We start from the raw sequence: 12,058 nt of genomic DNA, 5'->3' as shown, positions 1-12,058 counted from the left end.
TAGGGCAAACTCTGAACTTCATCTCTTAGCTCAGCATCTCCAAACATCCTTCAGTCTGCATTTTCCAGGATCTCCAAGCATCTGGGTCTGTGTCAGCTCTAGCTTCTTCCGAGAGCAAACTCTGGATTACATATCTTAGCTTCTCTCCAAAATGTCTCTTTCAGCTTCTCTTAAAGGACTCCAGTGATCTATAAGACCCACCCTGAATGGGCAGGGTCAACACCTCCATGGAAATGATCTTACCAAAAGGTCTCACCCACAGTTGAGTGGGTTACATCTCCACAGAAACACTCAATCAAAAGGTTCCACCCAACAAAGTTGGATTAAAAGATCATGGCTCCTCTGGGGTCCATAACAGTTTCAAACCAGCAGACTTTATAATATCATTGGATAGCGCTGCTCTAAAGTTTAACAAATCTTTATTTGTGATAAATCTAACTTCAAATAATATCATAATTTTACATATGATGTAAGAATCTTATAACAATGTATTTCTGGATTCCCCCTCCGAACTTTGGGAAATAGTTCTCAAATATTTTAATTTTACATATGCTACAAGACCCACAATACATTGTTATTATTTTTTAATTAAATAGTCATTTAGCTCTTAAATACAAATTTTTTTTTTTAATTTCATTTTGAAATAAATTCAAACTTACAGGAACAGTTGCAAAAACAATACAAACCCCACACACAGAACTCCAGCATACCCCGATCCCCCTCCCCCGATACCCCAATCCACCAACTTTAACATCCTGTCACACCACCATTTCTCCCTCCCTCCCTCCCTATCATTCATCATCTATTGCTCTGTCTTCTGAACACATGAGAGCAAGCTGCACACATCCTTGAACAAACAATGTAATTCACATATACATTTCCCATGAACAAGAACATTTTTTATGCAATCCATTAAGCGCAGCTAAGAAGTTCAAGAAATTCAACATTGATACAAAGCTTACAATCTATATTTCTTTTGTTTCTCTTATGTCCCAACTGTGTCCCTTTGAGCCTCCTCTGCCCCATGCTCAGATCCCAACCAGGATCATACTTGGCATTTAATTGTCATTATCTATTTAGACTGCCTTTTTTTTCTTTTCAATTGCGTAAACATATATACAGCCTAAATCTTCCCATTCCAACCCCTCCCTAGCATTCTATTAGTGGGATTACTCACATTAACAATGTTGCAATGCTATCACCTTCCCACCAACCATTACTAGAAATTTCCCTTTACCCCAAGCAGCAACCCTACACTCATTTCTTAACTCCCCATTGCCCCTTCACCCACTTCTCATAACCCAAACTCTACTTTTCATCTCCATGGTCATATTCTCTGATACTTTCTTTCTGTTTACCATGGGGCTTAAATTTAACATCTTAAATCTATAACAATCTTGTTTTTCTCTGATACCAACTTAACTTCAATAGGACACATAAACTATGTTCCTATACTCCTCCATTCCCCCACCTTTATGTAGTTCTTGTAAAAAATTACATATTTTACATTGAGTCCAAAACCACTGATTTATCTTTACAGTTTATGTATTTTAGATCCTGTAGGAAGTAAATAGTGCAGTTACAAATCAAAAATACAATAGTATTGGTATTTACATTTACCATGTGATCTTTACTGGAAATCTTTATTTCTTCATGTGGTTTCAGTCAATTGTTTAGTGTCTCTTCCTTTCAGCCTGCACAATTCCCTTTAGCATTTCTTATAGGACTGATCTACTGGTGATGAAGTCCCTCAGCTTTTGATTATCCAGGAATGTTTTCATCTCCCCCTCAGTTTTAACATCCAGGTGTTTGTGAATTTCCTAAGTCTCTGAAGGTTACTGGCTTCTATTTGTATTCCATTGTGGTCAGAGAATGTGCTTTGAATAAATTCAATTTTTTTAAATTTATTGAGGCTTGTTTCATGTCCCAGCATACGGTCTATTCTGGAGAAAGATCCGTGATCACTAGAGAAGAATGTGTGTCCTGGTGATTTGGGATGTAATGTTCTATATATGTCTGTTAAATTTCTGTATGTATCTCTCTCCTTTCTTTGTTTCTCCATTGGTAGGGCCCTCTTTAGTATCTGAAGTAGGGCAGGTCTTTTATTAGCACAATCTCTCAGCATTTGTTTGTGAAAAATTTAAGCTTTCCCTCAAATTTGAAGGAGAGTTTTGCTGGATAAAGTATTTTTGGTTGGAAATTTTTCTCTCTCAGAATTTTAAATATGTCATGCCACTGTGTTCTCACCTCCATGGTGGCTGCTGAGTAGTCACTACTTAGTATTACGTTGTTTCCTTTGTATGTGGTGAACTGTTTTTCTCTTGCTACTTTCAGAACTTGCTCCTTCTCTTCAGTATTTGACAATCTGATCAGAATATGTCTTGAAGTGGGTTTATTTGGATTTATTCTAACTGGAGTTCTCTGGGCATTTATGCTTTGTGTATTTACATTGTGTAGAAGGTTTGGGAAGTTCACCCCAACAATTTCTTTGAATACTCTTTCTAGACCTTTACCCTTCTCTTCCCCTTCTGGGACACCAATGAGTCTTAAATTTGGATGTTTTATTTTATCTATCCTATCCCTGAGATCCATTTCGATTTTTTTGTTTCTTCCCCCATTCTTTCTTTTGTTCTTTCATTTTCCATTCTGTGGGCCTCGAGGACGCTGAGTCATTGTTCAGCTTCCTCTAGTCTTGTACTATGAGTATCCAGAATCTTTTTAATTTGGTCAACAGTTTCTTTTATTTCCATAAGAGCATCTATTTTTTTTATTTACTCTTGCAATTTCTTCTTTATGCTCTTCTAGGGTCTTCTTTATGTCCTTTATATCCTGTGCCATGCTCTTCTTCATGTTCTTTATATCCTGTGCCATGCTCTCGTTGTTTGTCTTTAGTTCTTTGATTAAGTACTGTGTCTCTTCTGATTTTTGATTTGGGTGTTTGGGTTTGGGTTCTCCATATCATCTGGTTTTATCATATTTTATCAATTTTATCAAATTTTATCATTTAAAATTTTCTGTTGTTTTTGCCCTCGTGGCATTTGCTTCACTTGATAGGGTTCTTCCAGGATATGAAAAATACCAGTCTCTAATTTGTCAGATCTACAGCTTGGTAGCATACACTTTCTCTAACCAGCAGATGGCGTCCGCGAGTCAACTATTCCCCTCAAGTCAGTTCTCCTCAACTTTGTCTTTGTGGTGTGTGGGGGTCTGATTTTTGTAGGGTTCAACTGGTGCACTAAGTTTGGGTGTGTTGTTGGTGCTGTCCGCCCTGAATGTGGGGCATGTGTCTGAGTGGTTAGGGAGGCAGGGGAGCTTTAATAATCAAACCTCCCAGGTGTTTTCAGAAATTTAAGGCTGTTGCAAGAGTCTAAGCCTTCATTTCAGTCTTGCCACAGATTGTCTCTGCCACTGACCCACAAGTCCTTGGTATTGGCACAGGGTCCCTGGGATTTCTGAGAGGGTCCCCTTTCTCAGCCGTTCTTTTCCAGGACCTTTGCTGAGGGAAGGCTATGCCATGTCACAAGTGCATGCTGGCCCTCCAGGGAAGCCCTGGGCCACCGGGCCGTGCAGGAGCATTCCCAGCCTGCAGCAAAGATGGCTGAATGGGGCATGTTAATTTCCCCCTTTTTGCACAGCTCCACCTTCCCAGCTCCGGGACAATTAGCTGTGGGTGCACTAAAGGCGACTGTCCATGGCCAATATTGTGGCGTGTGTGCGGTGCTGCAGGAAACACTCCCCATCACACTGGGACCCTTGACGCGGCTCTAGGCTGTGCCTCAGGCCCTGGGCAGGAGCATCCCTAGCCCACCGGGAAGATGACTGCAAGGGGCGCGGTTTCTTTCTCCTTTTGGCTCCCCTCTGCTCTCCTGGCTCCAAGACAATTAGTAGCGGTAGTGGGAAGGGCTATCTTCCACACCAGATGTTTAGGAGTTGGCACAGCCCATTCCTGCTGCGCTTCATTGAGCGGTTCTCACTGCTGTATTCACAGCTGCTCCAGGGATTTTTTTCTTTTTTAAAAAAAGAACTAGTCCATCTCCAAACGCCAACACACAGTTTCCCCACACTGCAGTGCAGCCGCCGGACTTTCAGCCAGCTCACTCACTCGTTTCCGAATGCAGACTCCCAGTTTCACCAAATGCACAGTCCCTATGGATTTAGCAGAACTTGTCCAGCTGGTGCCTAGCTGGAACTGGTGTTCTGGGTCACTTTCTGGCTTTTATCTAGTATTTTTCATGGAGGTGTTTTTTTGCTGTCTCACCTAGCCGCCATCTTAGGTTCTCCCTTAAATAAAATTTTAAATGAGAAAAAATGTCTTTCATATTTACCCATATATTTACCACTCCTGGCATTCTTTATTTCTTTTTGAAGGTCCAAGTGTCCAACTGTATCATTTGCTTTCTGCTTGGAGAAATTCCTTTAACATTTTTCATAGTACATTTCTGCTGGCAAGAACTTCCTGTGTTATTTGCTTGTCTACATAAGTTTTTACTCTTATCTTCATTTTTGCAAGATATTTTTGCTTTGAAAAGGCTCTAAATTTTGTTTGGGCTTTTTCTTTAGCATTCAAAGATGTTGTTCCAATACTACCTGGCTTTCTTAGAATCTTAGTTTCTTAGTTTAGCTTATCATCCTTATCTTTATTCTTTCATACAAAAAGTGGTTTTTCCCTTTGGCTGCCTTTAATACATTCTCTTTATAACTTATTTTTAGTAATTTTACGATAATTGTGACTTGATATCATTTTCTTTGTTTATCTTGGAATTTGTTGAGCTCTTTGGATCTGTGTGCTTATAAGCTTTCATAATATTTGAAAACTTTTAAGCCATTATTTTTTCAAATTTTATTTCTGTGCCCTTTCATCCAATACTTCTTGGGCTTCAACTATTTCCTTATATCATCCAACCATTCGCTAAGGCTCTAACAGTTTGTTGTTTTTTTCCTTTTTTCTCTCTGTGCTTCATTTCAGCAAGTTTTTATTGCTATGACTTAAAGTTTATTGATCTTCTTTTTTCTGCAGTGTCTAATATACTACTAATTCTACCTGGTGAATTTTTCATTTTAGATATTGACATTTTCATCTCTTGAATTGGGTTTCTGTTTTTTCTTTTACATACTCCACTTCTCCATTCAATATGTTCATGCTTAAAATACCTGAATACACTTATAATACCTATCATAATGTACAGCTATTATACCTTAATTTAATGTAACTGTCAATTTTATTATCTGTGTCATTTCTCAGTCTATTTCTATTGGCTAATTTTTCTTCTGGTTATGAGTCATAGTTTGCTAATTCTTTGCATTGCTGGCAATTTTTTATCAAAAACATGACTTTATGATTTTAAGTTGCTGTATATCTAGATTTTGTCATATTCCTTTAAATAGTGTTGATCTTTGTTTTTCCAGCAGTTATGTGCTATTACCTTCAGAGGCTTGTTTTTTAGGCTTTTAAGGTGAGTCTAGAATACCTTTACTCTTAGCTCCACTACTAAGCCATGGCACTTCTGGGGTCTCTACTGAATGTCCCAAATAATCAATGAGAATTTTGTACTCTGAACAGTGGGAACTTGAACATGTTCCATTCCTGTTTGAGCTCTCCGGAGCCATTCATATCAAAGCTCCCCCACTATTCTTCACCCAACCTTGCAGGGTTTCATCCCATGCACACACTTCTTACTATTAATCACATATTCTATTGCAGCTTTCTGGAGTTCTTTTTCTGCAGAATTTTCTCTTCTTCAGAATTTTGTCCCACAATTTCCAGCCACCTCTGCCTCCCTATACTTCAATTCCCTTCTCTACAATTCACTAAGACTGTTGAGCTCAGTTTGGAATCTCTCTCCCTGTTCTGTGGGACAGAATGTGCCTCCAGCAGGAAAGCCAGGATAATACTAGGGTTCAGCTCATTTGTTTCCTTTCTATGAAGGATCAGAATCCTGTACTGCCATTGTCCAATGTCTGAAGCTGTTATTTTTTTTTTCTTCCCTTGTTTTTCATATACTTTGTCCAGTTTGTTAGTTGTTTACCACAGGAGTATAAATCCAGTCCCTGATACTCCATAATGGCCAGAAGCTAAAGTTCATGCTTGTAATTTGTGTCATTATCTACTAAAGGTTTACATCATTAATTATCACATCTTTATTATCTTGGGAATGTTCAAGAAGTCTTAAAATGTCTTCTATTATTTTAACTCTGTACTTTCGCTGCTTTAGACTTGACAAGTAATGTATAAACATGTGAGATAAAAATGGCTTGTATTTTTTTAGAGTTATCATTTACGGAGTATACTGCTTTTTAAAGTATTCATCTCCTTTACAAACATTTTCCTTAAGAGTCCCAAATTATGGTTTATAATATTTCTAAAACACATGGTAAACATATGTCATAGCTTGTAGGGGTTTCCTTGTTTTAAATGATATACAGATTCTCTATAAGATTATTTAGAATTTGTGATTATATATTAGCTTCATAGAGAACAGTTTTATACTGGCTTGAATTCCTCTGTGTGCTTGTATCACTGAAATAGTGCTGTTCTGCTGTCAACAAATTCCCAGCCATCAAGCACATGTTCCCCACTGCAGCCAGCTACTTAATAATGGCTAATTGAGATAAGAAGAGGAAGAGGCCTGTTTCTTGTCGAATAATTAAAAAGCAAAATCTAGCCAATGAATTATTAGCACACCAGAGAATGTGCCCAAAACACTAGTTAACTCAGTGGGGATGAACCTAAGACCAACTTTGGCCCACAGGTTGACAACATAAAATTCAAAAAAAAATTATTTTAACTAGAATTTTGGCATAAAGTTAACACTAACATTTTCCCACTAAAATGCAGTCTTAAAAAATATATTCAAAAAGATATGGATACCTTATCAAATTCATTAGCTTATGATGCAATGTAAATAATAATTAAAACAGTGATAATTACATTTAATCATTGGTATAAATTCACAGAAATAGCAAAACTCATGGGGTTTTTTGTTTTTGTTTTTTTATAGCTCAACAAGCAGTTATATAGGTAATTTCAAAAATTGTTATTAGTTATAGTTCTACAGTTTCAGTTCTTTCCTTATTATGCAATATAGGGTATATACAGAAAGGTGAAGACTTTCAAAGCACAATTCAATGAGTAGCAATAGAGCAAATTTCAGTGGATGTTACAGGTTACAGTTCCACCATTTCATTTTCCTCTTTCCAGCTAAAAACAAAATAGGAACTGAATGGTTTAATTAAAATAGAACCAAAATTTTTGAAACTTAATTTCAACTAAAGAAAATATTTAAAACAGAGCATTCTTAAGAAAAGGGAGAACACTATCACCAAGGTCCCTGAAGAAGTACAAATGGTAAGTATCCAAGAGGGAAGATATCTAATTCATAAAGAATAAATGTTCATAAAGAATAAATGTTCTACCTCAGGATTTTACTTTCTATAAATGCTAACAGGCCCAAAACAGGGCAAGCACAGGCACTAGTTTGGTAACTGTTAATTAAGTGACATGCCAGCTTGAATAAAAATCTATATTTTGTGATATATACTGATATTATCACAAACCTGAGGGATCCAGAGATGGGAAACACTAAAGACAGATGAGACTATTTCTTTAAACTCTGAAGCAAAGATCCACAGTTCACATTTGTAATTTGAAATAAAAAGCAATGTGTTGCTTATACATGTCTTCATATTCTATAAAGTAATGATTAATGATGGGAAATTATGTTTTCAGCTTTTATTATTTCCCTCACTATAAAATTAATATTAATTTCTTATTGAAAATGTAGAAAAGTATTAATACAGAAAGCAAAATAATTCTCAAATAACAACTGATACAATTTTGGTATATGAATATACATATAAAATTTCCCATGTATATACAGAAGTCTTTTAGAATCATGTTTTAAAATCTTTAAAATCATACTTTCTATATAGAACTATATCATGTATTTCCACTTAATCATAAGCAGTTTCCCTCATCTTTAATAATCCTTAAAATGATTTAAAATCAATTACAGATGTGATTTAAAGAACAAAACTAAAATAAAGGGCTAGAAGTTAGAATATGTGATTTATATTTATATAAGGTTAAATTTATTTTAATCATTGGCATTTTAGTGGACAATTATTTTATTTTATTTAGAGGTGATATTTATAAACCTTTACGTAAATTACTAGCTCAGGAAACCTAGTCTGAAACACTTAGTGTGGCACCAAAAGGAAATAATACTTAAGTTTATAATCAAAACGTCAGAAATTACAGACAGAATCTCTATGACACAAAAACTAAGCATAAGCATTTTTTTCTACTGATAAAGAAGATATCAACAGAGTAAAAGGTTTGTAGGTATCAACAGGTGAAATTCTAATAATTCCACATAATAAATATAATGTTTTATTTTAGCAAAAGTAATACAATACAGAATAGTAACTTTTTTTATAAAACACCACAAAAATTTACTTAGCATTGTTGGTTTTGTTTAAAATGGTAAAGGAATAATATTAACTCATTCTGCAGATCATAAACTCTAGTTTGAACTTCCTTGTGCATCCTATTTTAAATTCCTTAAGGGAAAGAACCATGGTTTGATTAATAATATTTCTACCCTCAATATCACTTAGAACAGAGTGTTGCCCCTAACAGACATTTAGTATCAAAAATACAAAACCATTATCAATATGATGGGAATATCTGATTGTAAGAAATAAAGATGAACATCTAAGCAAAACTATAAAATCAACTGAAGAGAGGTAACAAAACTTAGAGGTTAAAAAGTGAAACATAACATAAAAGTACTTTTTAATTATATAAAAGCAATAAAATGAATCAATTTATCAAAGAATATTTACACTTAATATTTACATGATGATCTAGATGACAAAGTGAGGGGAGAAAAGAAGATTGAGATGTATTGCGGTTTTCAAGAACTCACTTTAAGAAGGAACATACTCATGGGAGACAATTACCCATTGGTCTCTCACATCTTACAAGTAGAGGAACTGACTGCCTCTGCTTCCCCACTGTTTTCAGGAATGTTTGCATAACAAAGAGCAGTTTGCTTAGAGTCTTGCAAGGGTAGAGACAGTGTATCCCTCTAGAGAAAACTACAGCATGCCTTCTGCCTTTATAAATGATTTTGGTTCTCTAAGCGTCTCTGTAATGTAACCCACTGTGGCCATCTTTGTGCCACCCCATGGGACTTGTACTCAAGGCACCAGGGCAAGAAAATTCTAATACTCTGGTTACTGCTAGAACGATAGGTCTTTTGTCTCTATCTGAGGAGTCTCATGTCTTCTGCCAGTATCCATGAAATGTCAGATTAGTTTAGATTAGATGTAAGGTAAAATCTCAAATCCCCAACAGTTCTTGACACATACCTGTTACTGTTTTTGTTTTTATAGGGCTGCTGGCATATTCAGAGGCCTGATATGACTGTTGCTTTGCCAAAGGTGCACTTCCAATAGATACCTCATCCTCTTTCCTTCTGCAAACTGGCATAACAAGAGGCACAGCTACCATAGGCTACAAGAAAGAGTCAAAATTAAAAAAAAGGAATTATGAGTATTTCTTAAGTGTGAGGGATAAACATGGCATCATTGGGGCTTTATTATTTTAAATCAGTCAAACGTACACAAACATATACAAATATACACAAATATACACATATATACACACAGGGATACAAGTCAACTTAAATTTTAAATTACAATTCTGGATAAAAATCAAGAGAGCTAGGAGGTATCCACGCAACACAAATTTTAGCAAGAAGCCTAAAGATATTATGAAAAGGGCAAATCAAAGTAAAATTAATATAAAAAATTATGAAATTTATGAAATTAGAGATATACTCCTATAAACTGATTATACACAAGTCAAGCTAGCCAGTCTAAATGTTGGAAAAATTGTCAAGAATCTCTATATTTTGTCTGACAAAGTGATGTCCATAGCATAGTTAGAAAGCACTGAAAAATATCTATAGTTAGAGAAAGGTGGAAAGCATTATGGTCTTATATTGAATGCAAGAGTGCTGAGCTGGACAATAAAGCAACTGTTTCATCTTTATTCACTGAATAAAGTCTGATGTTTCTGTTTATGATGCCCAATACAATCTTGTCAGATTTTTGGCAAGAAAAAAAAAAGAGGAATTTTTAAGTTTGTTGCAAGACCAAAGATCAGTGTTGAAATGGGTGGAAAACAATCATCAAAATGTTGAGTTTTAGCCACAAAGTGAGAAGGAAATTGTAGACTGGGAAACAACAGATGATAACTGTGATTCAGCTGTATCAGATGATGAATCTGTTGGGGGTTGGTCAGGCTGCATGGTAGTCTAATGTTATCCTCTACACCACAACATCCAAATTTGCAGACCCAACTTTAAAACTCACCCAACCAAATATTGACTTAACATTATTTAGATCATCAACAAGCATTTCAATGAAAATATATGCATATTTATAACTGTAAAATAATCAAGTTCTGAAATAGAGGAAAGAGGCAAATTATTCCACAAGTCATAGTTATGCTGAGTAAAATGAAAACTAAAAATGAGAAAAATTAAAAGTTTAAAATATATTGTGGAAAATATTACAATGTAGAGTGATTTCATATTAAGCATTCAGTCAAATTCAGATTCTATAAATGTAAACAAGTCATATATATTGAAAAGTAAACATATGATTTACAAATATTGGTTTATAACACAAGTACTATAAAACACCATTGTCAGGATCTAAACAGGATCTACGCCAGCTACTTTCCAGTTCGTTACTAAAACCTCTAAGACATATGTGCCAGACAATTATTTGTCTTTGATTATGGATTTAATATATGCATAAATGCCTAAAATATTTCATTTCTGTACAACTTGACACCTAATACATGGTACTGTTATTAATCTTTTCAAGTTTGTCTAAACCCTGAGTATTGTACTAATTACAAAGCAGAACTCAGTAAATGCTTTTGTTCTTGACAATGATTTTGAGATATATGTATGTGTTTGTGTGTATTTAAAACCACTGAAACAATGTCACAATCATCTTTGTAACCCAAGCAGCTACCTAACATGGTGCCTATCAAATAAATGTTTGTTGTTTAACTGACAACCATGTTAAATAATTTTCTAGTTTACTTTTATTAATCCTCAAAGTGGCCATCCATTTGGTGTTAGGAAGTTCCCCAAGTTTAATCATATCTTTCACTACTTATTTAATCAGAGTAATTATAATGTTTATTCTTAAGGTAGAAGAACAAAGCCAAATTCTTATTGAAGATAATCCATTTCAGACTACTTATAAGTAAATTTATAAGTATAAGGAGTTTACCTGTAGATATGGCCGCTCCCTTATTTTATAGATAAAGATCACACTTTACCAACTATATATTATAAATATTCTATATTAACTAATCACAACTCATTATTTTCCAAACTATCTTTAAATCCTTGAGTAATGAGACTCAGTGACAACATAAAAACTTTTTTAAATTATGAAATCAATACAGGAAATTTAAATACTTATACAAATTGAAATAGGAAATAGGTCTTTAAGACCTAGATGTGACCTAGATGAGAAATGCTCAGCATATTCTAAATTTTGATTCATTTAAACTTCCTATCTATAAATAAGGCAGTTGAGATGTCGACAGAAAAATGCTTTTTTCCTCTAATATTTAGTGACTCCATAATCCTTCAAATTGCCTGTCATTTATAAGCTTAGAATAAAACCAAACACTCTAAGAAATTATGACCAAGTTCAGGATCAAAATTAATATATAATAAGCAACCAAATATTACGTGCTGCACAGTGTGCAACTGAATTCAAATATTATTAATAGTTGGCAGATGAGATCAATGAAAGCCATGGTGGTGGCAATACCCAACAACACGCAAAAAATCTTTCGGGTAGTTGAAACTCTGGGTACATTTTCACATAGGGAAAAAGAAAATGAAAGGCCAATCAAAACCCTAACTTGAGAGGAAAGATCTCATATGTCTTGTACACAGCAACATCCCAAATACCCACAATGGTGCTCAGAAGACACCAAGCCATCAGTAAATGTTTTTGG

General features: G+C 34.9%; 1 protein-coding gene across 10 annotated transcripts in view; it reads right to left on the bottom strand.

The window, feature by feature from the left end:
* VPS13B (vacuolar protein sorting 13 homolog B) overlaps positions 1-12,058 on the bottom strand; it is a 1,017,676-nt gene that overhangs the window by 583,176 nt on the left and 422,442 nt on the right. For all 10 annotated transcript variants that reach the window (XR_005211694.1, XM_037803400.1, XM_037803396.1 and 7 more), the window contains one exon: positions 9,373-9,517. Coding sequence is in view for 9 of the 10 variants with exons in the window: in XM_037803400.1 (XP_037659328.1) it covers positions 9,373-9,517 (145 nt within the window). In the remaining variant the exon portion in view is untranslated. The remainder of the gene's footprint in view (positions 1-9,372; positions 9,518-12,058) is intronic.

This window comes from Choloepus didactylus, chromosome 14, assembly GCF_015220235.1.
Source record: "Choloepus didactylus isolate mChoDid1 chromosome 14, mChoDid1.pri, whole genome shotgun sequence".
NCBI classification, from domain to species: Eukaryota; Metazoa; Chordata; class Mammalia; order Pilosa; family Megalonychidae; genus Choloepus; species Choloepus didactylus.
The sequence above is the reverse complement of the archived record's forward strand: the minus strand, read 5'-3'. Positions and strand labels throughout refer to the sequence as shown.